Here is a 25101-nt window from a genome sequence, read left to right as displayed (position 1 = left end):
ATTGGTGCTGATCTGCGCTAACTAGGAGACCGTATGAAAGGGATGTCATCCATTCAAGGAACAAGATGTAGTTAAACAGCAAAACAACAATAATTGCCCCTAATTTCCCAAGCAAGAAAGACACAAGCCTGCAAATATCAGAAGAGTCTCAGCCCTGCGTTTCCATGCGATGCTTTATTTCAGTTCATGAATAATGGATACCATTCTTTCTGTGTCTCGTTGCTTCGCACAACATAAAAAGATGTGCGTTATGCAAATATAATGTCTTAAAATGGTCTCCTGTCAAATACATATTGTTTTCTGTTTCTGTTTTTAATGTAATTGACAAAACACTTGATAGTACTGATTATGCCTCCCCCTGTAAACAAGTTATTTTATGGGTATCAGCAGCTGTGTTTATGCCTCTATGAATTTCTGACTTCAATATGAAGTTGTCATTGCACTGTGAAGGAGCACTGCACAAAATCCTAAGCGTGCTACACACCAGCTGGCAAATAAATAAACAAATAAATCCTTTCAGTAATAAAGACAGGTAAAACAATATTAGTATACTCCAAAGCAGCATCAAAAAGTTTTATTGGATTTGCTCTTTTAGATTTTACGTACATGTTTGTACTTTAACTAGGAATACCAAGGAATATAGAAAAAACCTAGATGTTCATGCAAAATTTATGGCATGATTCAATCACCTTGGCTAAAGCAGAGCAAGGCATACTCACATTAGCAAAATCCCAGAGGTGTATTCAAGACTAGAACTGCACTACTATTCTTGGTAATAAACAGAAAGACCGAGAAACAGTTATTATGCTCATAGGCATAATAACCCAGCCCAGAAAGTTTCCAAGCCTGAGAAAACTTTGCTCCACTTGCTTTCATGTTATGCTATTTAGACAGAATATTGTTTTGAAACTTTTGTTAGATGCCTTTTGGGCACGTCAAGGGGACAAAAAGCGAGGTGTGCGTGGTGACACTAAGAATACAGGTGTTTCCCTTCCTGTTCAGAAACAATTTTATGCACAGTGTTCTGAATTAATATAAATGAGTAATGTTATAGCACTGCATAATGTAGTCAATGGGCAAGTTCAAGTCCCTCACGTTTATTTTGAAAAATCTTATGGGCCCTCTCCAGTTATAATATCAAGCTGTGTTTTATCTTCATGACTTGAAGATGAATCATGCCTCATCCCCCATAACAGTGTAAATGCACAATGCAAATAGATTTGGGGCCAGTGTAGGTTTTGGCATGCCACCCACAAACCACTGAGGATCCTGAGAGCCTCACTAAGGAGGTACAATACAAACACACTCAATATATGCATATATTAATAAAGCCCTTTACTAAGGAACGGAATACATTTTAAAGAATCCCAGTTTTAAAATAGAACATATTTTAAGCTCCAGTGTCAAAAACATCACTCGATACCTTGCCGTGTACCAGGCCACCATGATCCTGTTGAAAGCTGATTTCTTCTTCATGCATTCCAGCCTGTAAATGAACTTGATCTTTTTGCCACAGTTTTCTTTAATTTTTCACTGCCTAAGGAACAGGGAGGGGAGGGGTTACTGTAGTCAGCATTCTCTCGTCTATATTTTTGCATTAGTTTAACCATCACCAATATTCAAATGGACTCCGGCCTAATTCATATAATATCTCTTATAAACAAAAAGCCATTGTTTAGGGAAAGTTAGACTACAGCAGCGTCCTTAACTAAGAAACTGCCATGGTAAATTGTGCAGCGGAAACATGCAAACCACTCTCAATGATCTGGTTGTTCTCCTATTGTGTGTGTGAGCTAGTCTGATTCACTCTTTGCTTACTAGAAGAGTACTTCACAGTAGCCATGGTGAACCTGTATCTGTTTCTCATTTTTCAATCTCAAGTTCAGTTCTCCACAACAATTTTGGGTTGTTGTTTTTACAAATCCTCATGAAAATTCATCAGCACTTTAGTGTGAATTTCTCTTTATACAAACTTCTGTATGCAATTTTGCCTAATACACTTGCTTTTTCTAAAACAATTTCCTTACTATAATGTGTTTTAATAGGTTATTTGCACCTATAGGTGTGTTTCAATGCAAACTTGACCCTAGTATAAGCATTTTCATACACAGTATCAAATTTTATTTCTGTCACAAACCAGCATAAGATAAAACATACACATAAACTGAACACATAAGACTTAACCAAAACAAAAAAAAAATTCCTTCCAGTAGCACCTTAAAGACCAACTAAGTTAGTTCTTGGTATGAGCTTTCAGATATCTGAAGAAGTGTGTATGCACATGAAAGCTCATACCAAGAACTAACTTAGTTGGTCTTTAAGGTGCTACTGGAAGGATTTTTGTTTTTTGTTTTGACTATGGCAGACCAACACAGCTACCTATCTGTAACATAAGACTTAAAACAGGTAGGGGATACACATTATTTGGCCCTTCAAAATTCAGAAAGGTGCAAATTTTTTAGGAAATGTTTCAGTTTGCATATTGCTTGGGAAAGTGCAAACTATCTGGGTTCACCTTTAAATGCAAACTAAATTGAATTTCTCCCCCATACTTAAATCATGGTAAGTCCAACTTTAAGTCGTCAGTCAATAGGGTTGCAGAATAGAGAGCAAAGGCATTGAAAGGAGTAGTATCTCTAGAACATGGTGGGACGAAAAAGCTTTGTAGTACTCATTGCACGATCCATTGCAGGATTCTTAAGAAGCAAACTTAATGATCTTTGAATGTCACATGAAGGTGGAGGGTGGACCTCCTGACTATCCTATGGAAGGTTACTGGTGAAGGTTACTGGCCCAAGGAAGATGCTCCATGCAGAGAAAGGGCTCCTATACCATTGCTGGGGAGGCAGTGAGCCTGAGCATGATAATCTAGGCAAGACACTCCATAGCTCCTCCACTGTTCATGCTTCTAGGAAGACATACTTGTGCACTATGAGAAATACTCCCAGGCAGATTAGGATTCTGGGGCCAAGAGTGCAACTAATCTTGACCCAAGGGTGCTCAGCAAACAGCCTTGTGTCATTCCTTATCGCTAGGTGAAGGTGGAGTTTATCTAGTTCTGTAGGTACCAATGCAGGGTGCGACTACAGCCTCTGTATGGAGTTGGACTTGAGAGTTACCTGTCTCTAGGTATTCCTTCTGAGGAAAAATCCAGGCCCAGTAAACAATAGAAAACTAAGAAGCCTTATTCATTGAAATGGCCAGGGCCTAGAGAAGCTCAGAAGACAGCAGGGGGTTTCAAGTTTCCAAGAATTGCTAGCCATAAGGCACTGCATCTCACAGGTAGTACTCTGGCTAATGGCAGGCATGCTGCATTGGGAGGTGGGAAGAGATGGTTCAGTTGCTTGGCAAAAGGATTCCTGCCATGTGCTGAGGTTGCACTGCGCTCCCCGCAATGTACAAAGTGCATCATATTCTCATATTTCTGCAGCTTCTGTTGAACATTTTAAGGCCTTCAAATGCAACCTTTTTGAGATGGAAAACAATAATCACGGATAAGAAAAACTAATTGCCAGATTCCTGTGTGGCTGGCAAATGTGAGTCTTTCTTCACTGAAAACACCAATTCAGTAGTCAGGCACAGTTTTAAAAAAGGGGGGAGCAAATGATAAGATTTATTAGGAGAGCTATACTAAATATAACAAGAAGTATTTTTCCCTTGAAAAGGCATTGTATAAATCCAGTGTAGTCTTCGGGACTCTGCAGGCATCATTTTTATTGTGCATTCCTGATGATTTGTGCTCGTGCTGCTATCAGAGAAGTCACATGTCATTCTACTTTAAATACTGTTTGCACCTGCAAAGGTTGTGGGCTTTTACACAGCTTCATTTCTAATCAGCTTCTTGCCTGAAATCCTGTAATATTTTATACCACCAGTCTGGAGAAGCCGGTTGATTTATTTTGTGGCAGGATGATTATATTACTACAGACTGATCTAAGAGAAAGGTAGAGTATGGCAGCAGGGAGAACCACACAACTCACAAGCCAATATGGCTTTAAATATATGTGGCTCCAGCTGCTTGGAACATAGATTCCTGCCAGGGGATAAGATGGATTACATTGCCTGCATTATAATATACAAAGTAGATCATGTTTTCAAGTTTTCTTTCTGAAGCTTCTGTTGAAGCTTCCAGGGCTTGATGAGCACTTTAATATTTTGAAAGTGTTTATATAAAAACAATTCTGGTACAAATTCTAACAATATGAAAAAATAAAATGATTACCAGATGCTGATGATAAACTGGAGCGATTCTTCCCTGAGAGCACCAATCCAGTATTCAGGCATAATAATAATATAGAAAAGCAAATGTTAGGATGTATTTAAAAAGCAACTGCACACACCTAACAGCAAATATAATATTATTAATATTATCAATGTGTTTTATAAATCTGCAGTGTAGTATTTCATTGATTTTGTGACTATTTAAGGAAATTACTGCGGACTTCTCTTTTCACAGGTTTTAATATACGAAGCCTAGGGCTTGCCAATCAGAAGGTTGGCAGTTCGAATCCCTGCGATGGGGTGAGCTCCTGTTGCTCGGTCCCTTCTCCTGCCAACCTAGCAGTTCGAAAACACATCAAAGTACAAGTTGATAAATAGATACCGCTCAGAAGCTGTATGCCGGCTCCCTTGGCCTGTAAAGCGAGATGAGTGCCGCAACCCCAGACTCGTCTGTGACTGAACCTTACGGTCAGGGGTACATTTACCTTTACCTATATTGTTTTTAGGACTTTCTTCCTATTCTTCACATAGCAGAAGGCCTGTCTATAAGGGTGGAAGGGGTAATGTGCAACACTGTTTCTTGAGCATAGAATCATATGAGTTGGGAGTATGCAGCTGCCCTTACGGGGATCGAACCTGCAGCCTTGGCATTATGAGCACCACGCTCTAAACCAGGCTTCCTCAACCTCGGCCCTCCAGATGTTTTGAGACTACAATTCCCATCATCCTTGACCACTGGTCCTGCTAGCTAGGGATCATGAGAGTTGTAGGCCAAAAACATCTGGAGGGGCGAGGTTGAGGAAGCCTGCTTTAAACCAACTGAGCTATTCTGTTCTTCCCCAGTTTATCCTCCACCCAAAACACTGTCTTGCTGCCTGCTGTGATAAAATGATATAATTTACATCGTTTACAAAATCAATAATGTGAATTATGTGGCCATTGCCTTATTCCACCCCATTCATTTTGATGCAAATGTGGGGGGGGGGGAGAAACCTAATCAATTACATATCAATCCTGGACTCAAAGCAACAACAGTGAATAGCAATTATATTCACTGGATTGATAAGCAAACACCAGAAATTTCTACTCCTGTTTTCGTCAAAATACTCAGACATCCCTAGGTGCATGCATATGTTTGTGTGTGCAAGATTCAGTCTGTGCAAATGCAAGCACTTTAACAATCATAACTACATTTCCAAGCTTGAAGCAAGAAAGCGTCCTATTATTTTTTATGTTTAAGTATCTTTTAAGTATCTATTTAATTATTACCATTAATTCCTGTGACTGATGCCATGCTTTGCCGTGAGTACATCTTTCGCCTTAATAAGGAAATGTTGTCGGAATACGTTGTCAGAGAGCCACATTTAAATGGTCTCCCCAAGTTTTGTTCTTTGTTTTTGCTAATGGCTAATTCAAAAACATGAGAAATTATGTTATGCAATATATATATATTCATAAGAAAAAGTTTTTTTCTGAATTAAAGGATTAAAACGAACTCTAAAACAAAAAAAGCCATGAAATATTTAGCTAAGGCAGAACAGAAATCAGAATGTAAGTAAACAAGTATCATATGTACAGCTTTCACTGCTAGAATAGCAGTCGCTTTAAGAATTCTGCTGACTTGAGGAGGCATATTTTTCTACGTAATAAAACCCAATTTAAGGCACACATAGCACAGTCATGTTTTGTATCCAAGACTTCTGTTCCACTTGTCCAACAGATTTCTTCTTAGGAGTGGAACTTCTCCCTCCTTCCGCCTGCAGTCCCACACCCTCCAAATCTGCTGATGAAGGCTGGAGGACCCTCGAGAGCAATTTCAGGGGCATGAAGGAAGAAGAAGTCCTGTTGCTCAAGTGGAATACTGCTTGCACAGCACCGGAGACAACCTTTAGTCTTTCCAGTAAAACATGGGGAGCACTCAGGAACAACAAAATGAAAAACTGGCATTAGGGTTCATCTTTCCCATAAAACCTGCTTTAAAAATTTCTTCCCCTAGGATCTGCTTGAGATGGGTTGAAAATTACTGAGGCCCACTGGTGACAGAACAATGTTGCAGTGGCAGAGCCTGCCACAAAATGGTGGCAGATAAAGGCAGCAGACATCATGTTCTGTTGCTATCACTGCATTCTTTGCCACGGTGTTTTCCTTGTGGCAGGGACTTGCATTGCTCAGCTTTCCGGAAGCTGAAAACAGATGTTTGTTCTAAAAGACTGTGTTTCAGCCTCCCAATTTTAAGGAGAATTTACTGATCTAGAGGCTCTAGATATGCTTTTAAAAACGTATATTTTCCTTCCAACCCTAGCATGACTCTCAATGTATTTTTACTTCTCTCCTGTAATCTCTTCTCCAATCCTATTTTCACAATCAACTTGTATTTATTTATATTTATCACATTTCTATCTATCTATCTATCTATCTATCTATCTATCTATCTATCTATCACCTTTATATGCCAACTTTATCTTCCAAGGAGCTCAAGGTGGTGTACATGGTTCTCCTCCCCCCCCCCCCCCATTTCATTCTCACAACATCCCTGTGAGGTGAAGAAATGTTGACTGGCCCAAAGTCACCCAGTGAGCTTCACGGCTGCATGGGGATTCGAACCCTGCTCTCCCAAGTCCTAGTCCAACACTCTATTACGCCACACTGGCTTGTACCTTTTTCTCCCCTCCAAACTCCCAGTTTCTTTCATCTCTGTTTTCTGGTCATTCTACATTCACTTGTCCTGTAACCTCTTTTCCCTCTCACTCTCTTCTTTTCTACTCCCAGTTTATTTATTATTAATAATAACATTTTAACCCTTCATTTCGCTTTCCAATTCCCTTCAACATCTCTTTTGGCCCTTTCCCCTCAGAGGAGGGAGACCTTCCTTCCTTCCCTCCCTCCAAACACCCACCAAACATCTGTCTCCCAGCCAGTTCTGCTCAGAATGCAAGGACCTTCTGCTGATAGCACAATCGAAAGGCTACGGCAGGGCCAGATGACAGGGCAGGCAAATGGTGAGAGACAGGACAGGTTGTGGCACTGAGGCCCACCTCCACTGTTCGAGAATCAATGCCATGAAACACTGTGTTGAATAACAGACACACTACGCAAGGCTCTTAACTGAGTAGCTTGGCCCTTGAGTGCATTTTCTTGAACGGGACCTTTGTGCAAGATTTTCTGAAAGCTTGGTAGGCAAAGGAGGCAGGTATTTGACAGGCTTCTTAAATACCACACAGAGAAATACAAAAATAGACCCACAACTCTTTGCAGATGAAAGCCAGCTGTGTGAGCGGATTCTGTAGGTTTATAGCCCAAGGGCAGGAAGTGTTCTGGCGAGGGGAGCATGGGGAAAAGTGCCTTTTTACTTGGAATTTTCTGCAGAATGACAACTGGAGAGGAAAGAAGCATTCCTCAGAACAATGCAAAGCCAGCTGTGTGGCTTGCACAGGCTCTCCAGCCATGCTAATAAGCACCCAGTGGATTCTCCACTCGTCTCTGCTCAAGGAATAAGTTAACTATGAAGTTCCCATAAAGTACTGTTTAGTTAATGTATATTGGTCTCCAGTTGTTGTTGTTGTTGCTGCTGCTGCTGCTGCTGCTGCTGCTGGGTTTATGGTCACATAGAATCATAGTATTGTAGAGTGTAAGGGGCGACAATATCACCGTCCTAGTCCAATTCCCTGCAATGCAGAAATCTTTCACCCAACGTAAAGCTCGAACCCACAACCCGGAGATTAAGAGTCTCATGCTCTACCAACTGACCTAAGGGTGAAGACACTTTAAAAATTAGCAGCCTGTCACCATCTGCTTTTTTTTGGGGGGGGGGAGAACCAAAACTTTTAAAAGTTTAAGTTACTCTAATCTAGAGTTCTGATGTATGGGGTAAACAAAAAAAAATTAAGTATCCTGAACAATCTACTTGCACAGATTCCATACAACCAGCTTCCTGCCACGCAGCAGGACAGAGCAGCTTTTGGGCAGCACCAGAAAAGATGAAGGCAGGAACTGGGAGCCTGAATGGTGCTGCAAGGCTTTTAACCTTGGCCCTAGAAGGCATTGGGGCTCTGCTTCAGGCATCTTGCACCAACACTTCAGAGAGCATTCCATCACGCAGGAAAATTGGTGGCAGCTGAACAAGAGGCTGTGTTTTGTGCTGGACAATATAGTGCAGGCATGGGCAAACTCCAGCCCTCCAGAGGTTTGGGACTACAACTCCCATCATCCCTGACCACTGGTCCTGTTAGCTAGGGATGATGGGAATTGTAGTCCCAAACATCTGGAGGGCAGGAGTTTGCCTATGCCTGATATATTGAATTGGGCTCGTATGCAACTAAGTCCATGGAAATTAATGAACCTAAATGAGCTGTGTCCATTAACGTCAGTGGATCTGCGTCTGTGGTTTGTTACATGAGTTTCCTAATATACCTAAGCCTACAGGCAGCAATAGCCTCCCGGCAGAAGCATCACTGCTATGTACATGGAAGGGGAGGGGAAAGGTAGCAGGCGAGGTTGGGGATTCTTGACGCACCAGTGGAGCTACTCTGGCGTCTCCACCAGAGCAGCCATGCAGCCACGGCCTTGCCCTGTCCCTCTTAGTAAAGTAGCAGTGACACAGCTGCCAGGAGGACATAGCTGAGGCTCACCCCACTGAGGGAGGTGCTCCTATAGGTTTCTATAAGCAAAGGACATTTTCAAGGAATCCAACTAACTGAAAGGCAAGGCAAAGCAGGCATTTGTAGCATAATCATTTCAAGTACATTTACTGGCTCTTACAGTTGGAGAGGAATCTAGCTCCATCAAACAGGTCTATTTCAGTTACGGTGTGAAAAACATTTAGAGACCAGAGGTATCTATATAAAAAAAATCATCAGAAGATAAGAAACTTGGTTTTATTAACATTTATGCATTGTAATATATTTATGCACTATTACCTTCATTTCATGGTTTATTCAACATCACAAAACGTAAGAACAAAGGAAACTGCTTTATACTGAGACAGGCCATTGGCTGGCCACGATTAATACAGCCTACAATGGCTGAATGAAGCTCTCTGAGGTTTCATGCATGAGTATACTTCCCTCATGCTGTAATCCTGTGCCTGATTTACCTGGGAGTAAAGTCCCATTGAGCTCCTTCGGACTTACTTCTGAATAGACATGTCTAAGATCGCTCTGCTAATATATAATTTTAGAAGCCTTTCTGCCCAGATGCAGATTTTTTTTTTAAAAAAAAAAAATCAAGGTATGTCTAGGATGGATTGATTTAAATCAACAAGAAAGGAATGTGAAATCATTAATCAAATTATTTAAAGATCTAGTTACTTATTTAAATATTTCCTAAAATGAAGTGCATGCTAATTGCTTAAGGTAACCACATTGTTTGATAACTGGAGTACTAACTCAGCAAATTGCAGCGATCAGTTAATTTCCGGGCATCAAATAGGATTAAAAGGTCAATAAGATAGATCGGAGGATAACAGTTGTGGTGATGTGCCCCACAATTCTTTCTTGAAAACAACATTTCAAAAGACAGCTATTCATTTATTTTTATGAAGGTTATATATAAAAGGTCAGTTTTAATTTTCAAACGCTTTTTTAAAAAAAGAAAAAAAATATTATAGCAGGAATTTTAAAAATCCAAATTACATGTTAATAAATAATGACAATGATGATGATGATGTGTCTGTATATTATTTATTCCCTAAGGACATGGGTGGCCCTGTGGTCTAAACCACTGAGCCTAGGGCTTGCAATTGGAAGGTTGGCAGTTTGAATCCCTGCAACGAGGTGAGCTCCCATTGTTTGGTCCTAGCTCCTACCCACCTAGCAGTTCGAAAGCACATCAAAGTGCAAGTAGATAAATAGGTACCACTCCAACGGGAAGGTAAACAGCGTTTCCGTGCACTGCTCTGGTTTCACCAGAAGCGGCTTAGTCATGCTGGCCACATGACCCAGAAAATTTGTCTGTGGACAAATGTCGGCTCCCTCGGCCAGTAAAGCAAGATGCTCACCGCAACCCCAGAGGTGTTTGCGACTGGACTTAACTGTCTCTTTACCTTTACCTTAAATCAATTGTATATGTTATTTAAGAGTACATTCATTCTATGCATTTCTGGTAGTGAAGGAATGATTCTGCAGTTGATTCATTCTGATCCCATATCACTGTGGATACACACACTTAATGTACTTCACATGAGTATGTTGTGAAATCCTGGAACTGTTCTTTGAAAATCAAACTACACATTACACAGAAATAAACATGATGTAAATAAATACACAAACACACACCAATCATTCTTTGTGTATAGCTAGAAAAGCCACTTCAGGAGAAGGCAATTGGGAGCCCATTGTTATTTCCTCACTCCAAATCATCTCCCAAGTTATTTGAAAATCCCATGTCAGTGGAGATGACAGCTGACCGGAAAGGGATTTGGAATGGAGAATAGTTAAATATATCCCAGCAACACTTCAAGTCACCCATTCCCCAAATGGCTTTTCCTGGTTGTTGTTGTTTTTAATTGCCCTGAATGAGAAATCCAGCTTCTCTGTGAAGTACAGTGCTGCTGCAACTACAGTGGAAGGTACAAACTGAAATGGAATAAGTGCAAAGAGATTACCGGTACTTCGCTACTTCAAACCCTTTTCAAAAGCACAGCGTCCCCTCCAATAGTTTGCATTTGCTATCATGCAATTTTATACTGCATGCAGCAGCTGCTTGCATTCCTACTCACTTATCATAGAATGAAGGAATTTTCGGACTATAAAAATCTTCCACATCAAAGAAATTCCTGCTTTCCCAGGAAATATCAGATGCCTATTGGGAAACAAAAACAATTAAGTAATCTTCAGAGACAGGTACCGGTGTGTTCTGAAAAATCAGTACTACCAGACATTGGAATATAAGGGTTGATTAAGAGCATGTGTAGGATTTCTAAAAGGTGCAGTGCTGTAAATTAATTTATTTATTTGGAATCTGGATAACTCAGAATTTGATACTGGAGTAGAGGATCTTGGTTTTTGTTTTCATTGTCAGGGATGAAAATAAGTGGAAAGACTATTTTAGGCTGTGCCTATAGCAGATTATTTGGTCCTTTCTTAGTATTGCAATTCCAGCGCTACTAGCCATTCTACAGATGGGCAATTGTGCAAACACAATGGAGGCTTTCCTTCAAGGATGTAACATATAGAGTCATTTAAAAGTGGGGATGTAATCTATTGTAGCGCTAGATATAGAGGGCAATGCTTTCGTAAAGAATATAAAAATGCTGTTCAAATCATGTCATCGTGGGGAAAAGTCTGCATTTGACTTTCCTATGTCAGAGAATAACACTGGACTTAATTAAAAAGAATGCAAGTGGGTGGGTGATGTCACACTTCCTTAAGAATTTCAGAGTTAATCAGAACAGAAACACTAGAAATATAATCATATCTGTAGAAGTCAAGAGATGGCTTCTTTAATGATTGTGTGAACCACTGAAATCCTGAAAAGAAACATGAGTGGGTTCCAGTAATAATGCATAGATTTCACAGCCACTGTCTTATTAATATTACACACAGAGAGAAAAGATTTTCAATATCTGACAAGGAAACAGAACCAGGCTACATAACATTCTATCCACAGTAAATACAGTTATCACATGATAACCTGAATGTATTAAATTGCTACTGCTGGCTATAGCCTTACTAGTCTGCCAGGTCACGGTAATCATACATAATCACAAATAGTGCTTGTTTCTTCACCCTCAGTGCGGAGCTGTGTGGTGAAGAACATGAAATTGATAAGGATGAAAACAAGAGGTGTGCACTAAGCACGAGATTTGGTTCCGACTCCCTCTCAACATTCTGAAAAAAACAGCCTGAGACAGTAGAAACCAATTTTTGAGTCTCCAATTTGGCTCAGGGTCACAAAACAAACCCTAATTCAGAAAAACAAAGCTGTTGGCCCTCCAATTCACTGTTATAATTATTATAATTATTATTTTAATATGACTATAACTTCCGCAGCTTATTGACAGTAATGAGTGAGATCTATAGCTGAATACCCCCTAGCAAGTAGCTAAAGTCTGTTGAATTACAAAGTAATAGGTCCAATGGTGTTTTTTTGTGCTAGACCTTTTTTCAGAATTGGATAAAATTTGGTAGCCCCTTCGGAGGCAATTATGAGGCAAACCAATGAAAACCATAAGTTCCAGGAGAATGCCATTTACCTTTTCATGATCTTTATTTTTCTTCGGAGGAGGCAGTTTCCCAAGGGAGTTTAAAATAGCTCCCCTTAAGATCATAGTGCAAATATGAGATGAATTCAACTTGAAACTAAAGTTCAAATCAGTAAGGGCTCTCATTTTTTCTTTTGCTGAGCTCCACGCAAGAGCTCTGATACAGTACACATCCTAGGAAATAAAAAGTGTAGCAGTCAGCAAAAACTGGAAAAAAGTGTTTTGTCTAAATCACAGCTTAAATCCACAGGTAACTTAAACTACCAGGTTCAAATCCCCACTCAGGGATGGAGCTCACCTTAGGAAAGTCAACACAGGAAGCTGTCTTATAATCAGTCAGATCATTGGTCTGTCTAGCTGTCTAGCTCAGTATTGAGTGGCAGCAGCTCTCTAGGTTTTCAGGGGGAATACCCAGCTCTACCTGGGATTCAACCTGGGATCTTCAGCATATTACTACTGCCCCTCACCAGAAGTCACTACTTTTCAGCTCCTAACTTACTTCACAGGCCTCCCACAAAGATGAAATGGGTGAGAGAACTGTGTAGATCACAGACAGGCTACAAGGGTAGCATTACTCCAAACTGTACAGTTCGATGCAGCTTACAATAAAACAATTATATATATATATATAAGTTCTACAAACACAAATCGCATGATGATTAAGCTAAGAAATAAACAGAGAAAACAGCTGAACTGGTCTACTTTAAGGGAACACTTCAATGAAAGGCACAAGAGAACAGCAGCCTTCCTTCCACCAGCACCAGTCACAGTAGGAAGACATACCTAGAGAAGATGTTCTCCAGGCATTGCACAGCTACAGATACAGTCCTCATTATGCTTCTCTACATTCCTCACCTCCAAATAGAGGAGGAAACAAAGAAAATCCTCTACCACTGATTTAAGGTGATGAGCAGGTCCAATATTTCTGATAGCTAAGACCCAGCCAACTGAAGAGCTTTAGAGGTTAAAAATAGCACTTTGGAATGTACCCAGAAATTAACCGAGAGCCAGTGTGGACGCAAATTGTGGCAAGATCATGACTGAAGCCACACCATTGCATTTTAAACCTTTCTCAAACTGTGGTCTGTGAGCTCCAGATGAACCATGTTAAGGCTGCGGAACTACCAAGAATATCAAGACTTTGTCCTGGCATTGGATTGACTTTTTGTAATGACAGAGGTAGAGAATGCTTTGACAAGGGGCAAATCATCACATAGGGCAAGGAGGCCCCAGTCTTTATTGATTTCTGTAATATGGTGCTGGTACAGACTGCTACTTTTTCCTTTAAAAAATCACCAGTTGAAAGGGCACTTCTCAGCAGCTTGGCCTCAGGTCTATGGCGATGACAGCATGGGGGGATTATTCATCCATTGCACTAAAAAGGCAAGACTATGGTTATTAAAATATCAATTATGTATGTGCTTAGATTAGTAGAACACCAAAAAAAAATATTAAGAGGTTCACCAAGAGCCTCAGGAATTTCCAAGTGGTCTGCAGGGGGGCGAGGAGCTTGGGAACCACAGATTTAGGAAGTATTATTAATCCAGTGTAAGCACTGCACATTGTTTTACATTGTTATACATCTTGCTGTTAGATTTCTGAGAACAGGGAAATCCATGTGGATTAAGGCAACTCCCCGCCAGAATCCTGAAGGTAATAAAGGAGCGTTAACAGTCAAGAATGATGTATTGTAGGCCTCTGTGTGAAAAGAAACAAAAGAAGCTTCAGATTTGACTAAGACAGACAGAGAAACATACACAGTGAAAGAGGAGTTTTTATAAGCTAACAGCATCAGGAGATTCAAAGCTGCTTCTCTCTGGAGATCAGATGAAGGGTGGTAGATTTGGTTGGCTGATATGAATGTTAAAGATGTACCTCCTCCTATACCCAACCTCTATATCTGTAAATAAACTAAAACATTACAAAACACTGTAAGCATCCAGTGTCCTTCTTCCAAAGGGAACCAAATTCAGCTACGTGCTGAGCCCTGGAATTTTTCATCACTCAAGAGAAACAGGGAGAGTGCAACTATGTTTGTGCTCAAGTAACAGCAAGTTCTACTAGATTCATAGACATAGTATAGCAAATGTTTACCGCATCAGCTTGTGTTTATATACTCAGTTTTATGGTGCAGCAGTCTAATTTTTATCAAATCGTGAAATGGCTTTGTGCAACTGAGGCCTTGGACATGGATGCTTGCTTCAACTCTTCATGAGTCTGCAAAGAAATTCGTGTATTTATTTGGGTTTACCTCTTAGAAAATATGGCACAATTTCCCCGACCAAAAATCTTAAAATTCTACAAGAGTATAAAGTGTACATACAACGAATCCTATAGTTACATGAACCACAGCATTACTACTCACAGGATTCATGGGGTCTAAATCCACAGCTCTTGTAGCATCACATATTGCTTTTTTGATTTTGCCTAGGAACAGAGCAGAGAGAGTTTCGTCTATGAGTAGCAACCACCACAAAATATTATATCATGCTCCCTCAACCTCGGCCCTCCAGATGTTTTTGGCCTACAACTCCCATGATCCCTAGCTAGCAGGACCAGTGGTCAGGGATGATGGGAATTGTAGTCTCAAAACATATGGAGGGCCGAGGTTGAGGAAGCCTGTATTATATCAACTTGCTGCTTTTCAGGCCTGGTTTGCACATCACATTTAATTATGATTAAAAACAAGCTATAGTTTAGTATGAATGCACTATGTACTTGGGCATGCTGATGAAAAGTTCCTGCTTCCCTCTTCCTCTGCTCCTGCTAAGCTGCCACATCTGAACCTGGTTCAAGGTTTGTTTCTCTCCAAACAAACCATAAGCAGTAAGCCAAGAACCAACCTTAGTTACCACTAGTAGTTTGTTTGGAAAGAAACAAACCATGAACCCACGGGGAGGAGCAGAGTGAGAACTTCTCGGCAGCATGCACAAGAATCCTGTACATTTGCGTTAAATTATGGTTTGTTTTTAACTACTGTTTAATGTGGCATGTGAAACGGGCCACAGCCTTACTAATATAACTCAGCATGTTAACTTTAGAAAGCAACCAATCTCTATCACTGCAAACTACATTTTGTTACTAAACCTAAAGACAAGGCTACCTGTAGGGCCAGAAAATGTTGAGTTGCCATTCAACTGGTTGGCACGTACAGTGGACCCGCAGGTTACGTTACCTTCGGGTAATGTACTGTAACTCTCGGGTTGTGAATACAGCAAACCTGGAAGTGTATACTTCCAGGTTTCACCGCGTGCACATGCTCAGAAGCGCTCTATCACGCCGCACACAAAGCGGTGCCTCATGTTGCGGACTTTTCAGGGTATGTAAGGACCCCTGGAACAAATTAAGTTCATATCCAGAGGGTCCACTGTAATGCTAAAATCAATGGTTTAGTGCTATGTAAACAAGCTGGAACAAGCCCAAGCAAAATCTTGGCCTCATCTACTCCCCTTCCGCTATTGTTCTCCTGCACAGAGAATGACATTAATTATTATTATTATTATTATTACTACTATTAAATTTGTATACTACTTTTCTGAGCCATAATTCAGCATCTTTTGCAAAACACAAAAAAGGCTTCCCACTTACTTGTAAATGTACCTGCGTAAATCTATCAAAATATTGATAATGCAGTTACTTGATCCATTTAAGAATGCACATGTGTAAATCTGCATCTGTTGTCTGTCTCCATGTAAACCATTTCAATGCAAATTCTATCAACGCTGCTAGATGTTTTGGTTCTTTCAGCTCATTGTCTTGTTTGAAGCAAGCAAAAAATGCAGGAAACCTGCCATCTTGCTTTGTTGCTGCTCAGGTAAACTATCAATTACATGCCTAAATGGGCACATAATTGGATTTCCGTGCGCAGTAATCTATTCAACAGGTGGTGCTGAAGGAAATATTTTTGACTTATTTTCCTAAATAAATACAAACATGTCTTAGTTTTGGATTTGATATCCCACTTTATCACTACCTGAAGAAGTCTCAAAGCAGCTAACAATCTCCTTTCCCTTCCTCCCCCACAACAAACATTCTGTGAGGTGAGTGAGGCTAAGAGACTTCAGAGAAGTGTGACTAGCAGTAAGGTCACCCAGCAGCTGCATGTGGAGGAACGGGGAATCGAACCCAGTTCACCAGATTACGAGTCCACTGCTCTTAACTGCTACACCACACTGGCCTGCAGGGATTTGCTTTAACTTAAACAGGCAAGAATGTTTTTCTCTGTGACTAGGTTGAACTGGGGACAGTTTAACTTAAGCTTGGCATAAGGGTGAAAGTGAAGCCTCATTTTTAAGGGAATCCAAGATCTGTAAAATATGGCATCTTAACAGAGCTGGATTGGTTTCGGACTAATTGCAAAACAGGCTTCAACTCTGAAGTAAGTGGTTGAAATAGCCAGGTAGAGGGTTTTTTAGAGAAAGAGGGATCCCACCTCCTTAAAGATTCTGAACTTACATTACAAAAATATCAGCCAGTTGAGGTAAGTTGGCAATTGAAAAAAAGAGGATTGATTTGAATTGATTGATTTCAGATTGATTGATTGATTTCAGAAACAAAACCCAAAGTATCTGCCCAGGATTCAGTGCACAGATGTCAAATCCCAGAGACACTAGGAACACTGACAATTCACAACAGAACACAGGATGCATCACAGCAAGATATAGAACATGCATGCATCTCTTTGAAGACCTTCAGGTGAATGTATACAGCCTTGGAGAGGTAGGGTCACTACCTGTTGATTTTCACTGAATTTAGAAGAACATCTGCCTTTGGCATGTAAGACAGACGCATAACACTGTAGAATCCAAACTCAGATCTTATCACGCTGTTCCATAGTGATGCCAAGGCGGGTAGAATATATTTCAATTTGACTTATTACTTTCCCTATACAAGCATGCTTATTGAGCTTGGCTACAGAAGCAATATGTCTTACCGCATTTTACATATGCATAAGCTCTCCTCGCAAACGCAGGTGTCTGGTAGTAAGATCCAGAAACACAACCAACATGACAGACACTCTGGAGAAAAGAGGATACTCTTGTGAGCTGCTATATTATTATATTTAATACAGCCCTGCAATGTGATCTACACAGCTATGCCACATAAACACTGCCATTGTGAATCTAATGGAATTCTTGAGCCATTCACATTAGCTCCATTGCTCTTTTATTTATTTCAAATTACTGGTCTTATTTACCTCAGCAGGGTTCTATGAGATTACTCCCCAGACTGTTCAGACTCCTATGGGGATGATTTATGTCATCATTCCAGTGCAGTGTTTCCCATAATTGTACTGAGTTTAAAAAACATTAGAACCCAAGGGGCTAGACAAGGAACTATAACATTAGCAGCATGCTCATATAAATCAATTTATTCCCTTGCAGAGAAAAAGGAACGGAGACAGAATTTAATGAGACTGTATGGGAACTACAAAGGCACCAACAACACTTATAATAACTTATGTTTAATCTGAAGTATAAATAGATCACAGAAATAAAATTTGAAGGCAAAACAATACACACTCTCATTTTTCCATAACTAAAAGTGCAATGCTAGATGCAGAAGCATGTCTGAGAGTATATTAAGTTCAACAGTAGTTACCTGGGTGTTCCGCTTAATGCAATGGGACTTACCTCCAGATAAGTATGAACAGGACTATAGTGGTACCTCGGGTTACAAACACCTCAGGTTACAAACACTTCGGGTTACAAACTCCGCTAACCCGGAAGTAGTACCTTGGGTTAAGAACTTTATCTCAGGATGAGAACAGAAATCGCGCGGCAGTGGGAGGCCCCATTAGCTAAAGTGGTACCTCAGGTTAAGAACGGTTTCAGGTTAAGAACGGACCTCCAGAACGAATTAAGTTTGTAACCCACTGTACAGCCTTTGGACAACAAGAGAGTTAAAGGGGTGCTAAAGGAGGAAAATGAGATTGCAGAGAAGCTGAATTAATTATTTGCATTTGTCTTGACTAAAGAAGACGTACGGAAGATCCCTGAGCAAGTCTGAAGAACTGAAGCAAATAGTGGTGAAAAAATGAAGTTTTAGGTAACACTGACAAATTCAATATAAACAAATGATCATGTTCCGCTGTTATCCATCCAAGAGTTCTTAAAGAACTCACATGTGAAACTGCTGATCTTCTAACAAAATCTGTAATTCATTCTGATTACTTCCTTTTGTACCTGAGAACTGAAGAGTGGCCAATATAGCACTTTTTTTTTAAAAAAGGGGATCCTGTGAGGGAACAGCTGCCATTTGTGGTGAAGCTTCCCCAATAACTGCATCTCTAGAAAACGATTTTGTTGAGTTTCCACCATACAGCTGTTAAAGGCACAATAAAAAAAATTCCCACAATGCCATCCCTAAACCAAAGCCTAGGCTGCCATCACGCATCCGATTATTTGGGAGCGAAGCCCCATTAGACACAAAGAGACTTACTTCTAAGTGGGCATGTATACCATTGTACTGTGAGTTAATTATGAAATGAATTCTTAATGAAAGCCTGGTCTTTGGCACAGCAGGAAACATGCCTAAGCTCTTTGCAAAGTTTACACATTTGCCTTTTTGAGGGAAGAGGATTTCTAAACATCCACCCACACTTATTGTGTAATATGTGCAGAAGATAACTTTAAGGGGCTACCTGATCTCAGATTAAGATGCATTTTGGTTGCTAGAGGGACAGGGAAGGCAAACTATCATGGCCTGGAAAATAAGACAGAAGTAGGAAAAGGGTACTAAAGGGGAGGAGAAAACAACAAGGATTTCTATTGCCTGGTGCTCACTTATCAATCACAGCTCTCACATCACTCATTGGCTAGAAACACTGACAGGTGGGAGGAGGCAGGATGACTCATTTCACAGAAATTGCTTAGAAGGTCTATCTGCACATTTTGCCGCACAACTTTCTTTCTAGGACAGCTAGACATTTACTTTAAAAAAACCAAAAATTGCTTAGGTCTATCTGTACATTTTGCCACACAACTTTCTTTCTAGGACAGCTAGTCATTTACTTTAAAAAAACAAAAAAAAACTATCAATAAAGCCCCAATGCCTACATAATGTCTAATCAACATACTAAATAACATCAACACTACTTAAATGACTCTACAGCAGTGGTTCTCAAACTTATTTTCTCTGCACCATGCTTTCAAAATAAAAATTTGTTCATACAATGGTGTTATATTGTGTTTTGTTGCACTACAATTTGTATTCTATGCAATTCAAATTGAAATATGATAAAATATATAATAAATAAAAGAAGCAATAAAGATACAATTACAATTCATATAGTTTCTAGCATAGCACATTACAATTGGTACAACAAGCAGATAAAATTAAGCAATTTGCCAAGACTTTGAGCAATTTTCGATTTGTCAGTGGGGGGGGGAAGGTTTGGGAATAACTATGGCATAAAATATCCTAACATTTTGAGAAATTAGTTCTTGCTAAAATGCCAAAATACTTATTTAGGTGTTAGTTCTCATGTGATGTACAGTAATTGTTAAATGTTACCACAACAGTAGCTTGTTAACCTAATTCCTCCTAATCATGGGGTGAATAGTATGCTATTTAAAAATTATGTACATGAACAATGCGTCTAAAAATGCATTCCTTTGATTCATTAAACTTCTCAAAAGGTAACAATTAAATGAAAACAGTATGTTTCTCTCCCTACAATACAGAACCGCCGTACAAATTGTACACATAATACAAATGTTACGGAAGTTCCATACCTTGGGGACATTTGCAGCTTCTATTGCATTAGTAAACGCTTCCACAGCATCGCGGTGCAAATCTAATTTTTGGAGAGCAACACCTAGATGATAATAGCTTTCAAACACCTAAAATAAAAAAACCAGGATAGCACATTATTTATAATATTTTAGTACTGGTATGATTAGAACAGCCCCAGAAGTTCAAAATAACGAGTAATACCCACTAAAAGAAGATTTTGTGCTATGAAATAAGAATGCAACCAGGACCATTGGGACTTATAATCAAGAATGACTATTCCCCCAATGTTTAAAAGACAATATAAATAGATTACAGGCACACACCCATTTACATGGGGGTTACATTTCAAGGTGGTGAACGTTTCATGTTGGTGAAATCACGTATAATTGAAACCCATTGAAAAAGCCTGCAAACACCGTTCTGCTTCACCCCGTTCCATACTTTTAGTGATGTTTCAGTGACATCCTTATGACGTTTCTGGGTCACTTCCAGCTTCATCGCAATGCACATATACATGGTCGCTCACATATTGAACACATGTAAGCTGGGGGCTGCCTGGATACCGTAAAAAAAAAAAAATAACAACCACCAGAACAGCTATAGGAAGCTTTGGTACCATACTAATTATAAAAATATCAGTCAATCAAAAACCAACCCATGCTTTACAGCCAAACCCACAAGTGTGTGCTTAATAGTGTGTGTTGGTCCTATTTTTCTTTTAAATGCTAAACTGAAATTACCAGCCGTATACAGCTATGACCAGGAACATATTCTGCAGGAAACTTCATTTTGTTCAAGGAAGATAGCAGCTTTCTATAGTATTCAATTGCCTGAAAACAAAATAAAAATAGCATAACGACCTCGAGCGGGGATGAAAATGTCCAAGTAACAAAATTTCTGTTTCAAAAACAAAAAGCAGGTCAGAGCAGTCACTCCTTTTTGTTGTTGCAAGATTCATTTGAATGAAATATAATTGAGTGTATATTTGTGTATATGTATGCATATATATGGGGACGCAGGTGGCGCTGTGGGTTAAAGCCTCAGCGCCTAGGACTTGCCGATCGAAAGGTCGGCGGTTCGAATCCCTGCGGCGGGGTGCGCTCCCGCTGCTCGGTCCCAGCGCCTGCCAACCTAGCAGTTCGAAAGCACCTCCGGGTGCAAGTAGATAAATAGGGACCGCTTACCAGCGGGAAGGTAAACGGCGTTTCCGTGTGCAGCTCTGGCTCGCCAGATGCAGCTTTGTCACGCTGGCCACGTGACCCGGAAGTGTCTCCGGACAGCGCTGGCCCCTGGCCTCTTGAGTGAGATGGGCGCACAACCCCAGAGTCTGTCAAGACTGGCCCGTACGGGCAGGGGTACCTTTACCTTTTACTTTATGCATATATATACACACAACAGTGTGTATTTGTATCCAATATGACTCATGTATAAAGCACTCGTTTAAAAAGAGTACTATTAGAAAAGGAAAGGAAAATCACAATGGGCATCCCATTTCTCTCAAGCTCTGCCACACCCACTGGTGGAGGAACGGGTGTGCGGAGGGAGCCATCACAGCAGGCTCCCCAGACACGCGCCGTGAATTCCCTTCCCCCCCCCCTCCCGGGCGCTGGGCATCACACACCCCAAAACTCGCACCACGCCTGTGGGTGGTGCACCACGCCCCCGTGGGCAGCGTGCCCCCCCCGGTAGCGGAGCATGCAGCTTCACCACTGGCCACACCATTGTGTCAAAGGAAGAAAATGACTGTAATTCTAAAAGGAATGCAAAAGTATAGTGTCTCAGAATGGTGTGGTGGTTAGTGTTGAACTAGGACCTGGGAGACCAGGGTTCAAATCCCTGCTCAGCCATGAAGCTCACTGGTGGTGACCTTGGGCCAGTCACAATCTCTCAGCCTAATCAACCTCATAGGGTTGTTGTAGGGGTTAAATGAGATGGGGAACAAGCATGTACGCAGCTTTGAGCTCGTTGGGAGAAAAAAGTGTGGCACAACTGTGGCAAAGCCCAAGCAGGGGGCAGGAAATACCCCCGTCCTAAGGCAGAGAAAAAGAAACCATTTGCCCTTCCCTGGTTAACAGCAGCCTGCCAATTTTCACCCCAGGTAGCAACAACTGCCATCTCTCCCTCTAAACTTTAGTCCAGTGTTTCCCAACCTTGTGCCTCCAGATGTTTTTGGCCTACAACTCCCATCATCCCTGACCACTGGTCTTGCTAGCTAGGGATGATGGGAGTTGTAGGCCAAAAACATCTGGAGGCACAAGGTTGGGAAACACTGCGAGTCTAAAGGCTTGTGGTGTGTGTGCCTTTGGTAGCGAGATGCCAAACCAGCTGACCTCCTGAGTGAGGACATCTTCCCTACTATGAGAAAGCAGTGGGAAGCTTCACCTCCCGGAATGATCCTGCTTTTCCTTAGGACGTCCGTTTTCATCAGATTTAGGAGTTATGCGACCCCTGAGCCATCTGAAGATTGGCCTCCATAGGGATTTTTTAAAAAATGTTAAACATTTTATTATGTTTTTTATATATGTTGGAAGCTGCCCAGAGTGGCCAGGCAACCCAGATGGGTGAGGTATAATAATAATATTAATTATTATTATTATTATTATTATTATTATTATTAAAAACTATTAATATTATTATTAATAATATTAAAAACTATTCACAACAGAAATAGATAAAAACATGCAGTAAAAACGTACTAAAAAGTTAAAAACAGGCATCATTTAACCAGTGTGGAAAGATGTATTCTTACTTATGCCCTTATGTGGGGTGTGGGGGTTTTTTGGGGGGGGAGATGGGGGTCATTGGGTGTTTGTTTTTATTTTGGTTATGTATTTTGTGGTTTTATATTTTGATTTTATTCTGCGAACCGCCCTGAGACCTCCGGGTATAGGGCAGTCTATAAATTCAATAAATAATAATAAATAAATGATAAAGATTATGACGTCCCTCTTTAAAATGGAGAAATGACGTATGGAACCCTACGTCACACACAAACGAACGTGCAGCCCATCCAACATAGAAACTGAGGTGAAACTTCTTCGCGCGGGTCAAGCCAGATGATTATATCCGGAATATAAATCCCCGCGAGGGTTTCCACAGCCAGATTCGACCGGTGGAGCCCGAAGGATTCACTACGCGCAGCTGTTTACGCGCGCTCTCGCCCCCCCCCCCCCGGCAGCCGCCCCAGCGAGCGGGGAGGAGGCAGAGGCGCCCGTTACCTCCCGCCAGCGCTTGGCCCGCTCGCAGCCTATGGCCGAGTGCAGATACGTGCGCGCCTCCGTCTGGACGCGCCCCACTCTGCAGACGAGCTTGGAGACGGCGGCCTCGAGGTCGGCCTCGGCCGGGTCCTCCGCCCCGGCGCTCTTGGCGAAGGCGGCGGGCTTCGTGCCGGCCGAGGGAGGCGCCGGGCTCCCGCTTTGCCGCCGGCTTTGCCGAGAGAGGCGCCCTTGCTCCATTGCGGTGGACGAGGCGCGCGAAACTGGCGAGCCCGGCGCGGCGCGGTCGCCATGGCAGCCTCCCCCCACGCGCTTCGGAGCCGCAGCCATGGAAACGGGCGGGAAAGGGGCCGGGAAAGGGGTTTCTGTTTGATTGGGGGGGGGTCTTCCTTTTGCACCGTCAGGAGCTGAAAGAACCCTATAAAAATCCTCAAGGCGTCTCCACCAGATGTCTGCATTCTGTAGGGAGAGTTTGGGCCGCTTAGCAGGCAATGCAATTTTATTATTATTATTATTAAAACAATGGGAATAGTTTCGCCTTTGCTGCAACGCAGATGGACGTGTTTTGCACGCGGGGGAATGTCTTGCAACTCTGCCTGTGTTATGTACTGAGTTGAATAGGATCCAAAAGGCATCAGTCTGACTGGTCCTAGAACGATAGGATTCAGAATGCAGCAGTATGATTGGTCCTAGAACAATAGGATTCAGAATGCAGCAGTATAATTGGTCCTAAAACAATAGGATTCAGAATGCAGCAGTCTGATTGGTCCTAGAACAATAGGATTCAGAATGCAGCAGTATGATTGGTCCTAGAACAATAGGATTCAGAATGCGGCAGCCTGATTGGTCCTAGAACAATAGGATTCAGAATGCAACAGTATGATTGGTCCTAGAACAATAGGACCCAGAATGCAGCAGTCTGATTGGTCCACAGGAGCCACCCAATCCAACTCCAGGTGGAAGTGAATCTGCAACCTGATTGGCCTGCAGGAGAATCCCGGAATTAGCCCATCACGTGGGGCCCATTGTGTAAATAATGTATATAAAGCAGACATTCTGGGGGAACTTGCATTCCTCCTCACCACTATGAGGTGAGCAAAGAGCATGAAATCCACTCAATTTCAGCCGCTTCCGACGTCCCTGTTGCCACCGTCGGGGCAGGCAACTTGGGCACAGTTCCGCCTCTATGGGAGGGGGAAACGCGCAGATGTAACACATTAATATTCTTTTAATTTCTGCCACCCGTCTGACTGCGGGTCTTCCAACTTTTGCGTGCCTTACTTCTGAGTAAATGCGCCCAAGGCCACCCTGCTCCTCAGTGGATGATCATGCTATGTATGGCTTAAGTTGTCTCTCGAGGACCGCGACCGCAGAGTTACCAATGAAAAGGCCAGGGGAATTGATTTAATTAAAATTATCCTTTTCTGAAACAATGAGAAACCTTTTAAGTGACGTTTTTGCTTTTGCGTTGCAAGGCAGGCTTAGGAATAATTCACTCTGACGGTCTTTCTTGCAATAAAGTAACTGATTTTAATCGATACATACTAAGTTGTTATTCCAACTATCTTTATTCAGACTGCCCTTCCTAATAAAAGTGACCCCCCCCCCATTTCTCTTCTGATGGCAGATTTCCGCCACCTAGTGGATGAACTGTATGCTCTCCACTGGAATTCCGTGCAAACACTGGGTTTTCTGCAGACCTGTTTGTTCAGCATTCATTCTGATTTA

General features: G+C 41.4%; 1 protein-coding gene across 1 annotated transcript; it reads right to left on the bottom strand.

The window, feature by feature from the left end:
* Nucleotides 1–1306: 1306 nt before the first annotated feature.
* On the bottom strand, nt 1307–23663 carry LOC310826625 (uncharacterized protein). Its single transcript, XM_083701711.1, has 11 exons — nt 23377–23663; nt 20899–20988; nt 20158–20265; nt 17355–17439; nt 14787–14848; nt 12413–12595; nt 10937–11019; nt 8980–9056; nt 5491–5628; nt 4223–4255; nt 1307–1537 (listed from the first exon to the last, which is right to left on the bottom strand). The coding sequence occupies exons 1-11, from the start codon at nt 23611–23613 to the stop codon at nt 1473–1475; spliced, it is 1161 nt and encodes a 386-aa protein (XP_083557837.1). The 5' UTR covers nt 23614–23663; the 3' UTR covers nt 1307–1472.
* Nucleotides 23664–25101: the final 1438 nt, after the last annotated feature.

Source organism: Podarcis gaigeae, assembly GCF_964106915.1.
Source record: "Podarcis gaigeae genome assembly, chromosome: 10".
Classification (NCBI taxonomy): Eukaryota; Metazoa; Chordata; class Lepidosauria; order Squamata; family Lacertidae; genus Podarcis; species Podarcis gaigeae.
Note: the sequence above shows the minus strand (reverse complement) of the source record. Positions and strands in the feature narration are given on the sequence as shown.

Bases quoted from the DNA above. Each gene is read 5' to 3' on its own strand.
- LOC310826625 (XM_083701711.1), bottom strand. From the start codon at position 23,613: ATGGAGCAAGGGCGCCTCTCTCGGCAAAGCCGGCGGCAAAGCGGGAGC. The intron at 11,020-12,412 runs GTAAATGGCATT...GTTTCCCAATAG, and splicing joins AAAATAAAGATCATGAAAAG to GCATCTGATATTTCCTGGGA. The intron at 9,057-10,936 runs GTGAGTAGGAAT...TTTTTTATATAG, and splicing joins ATTCCTTCATTCTATGATAA to ATACCTCTGGTCTCTAAATG.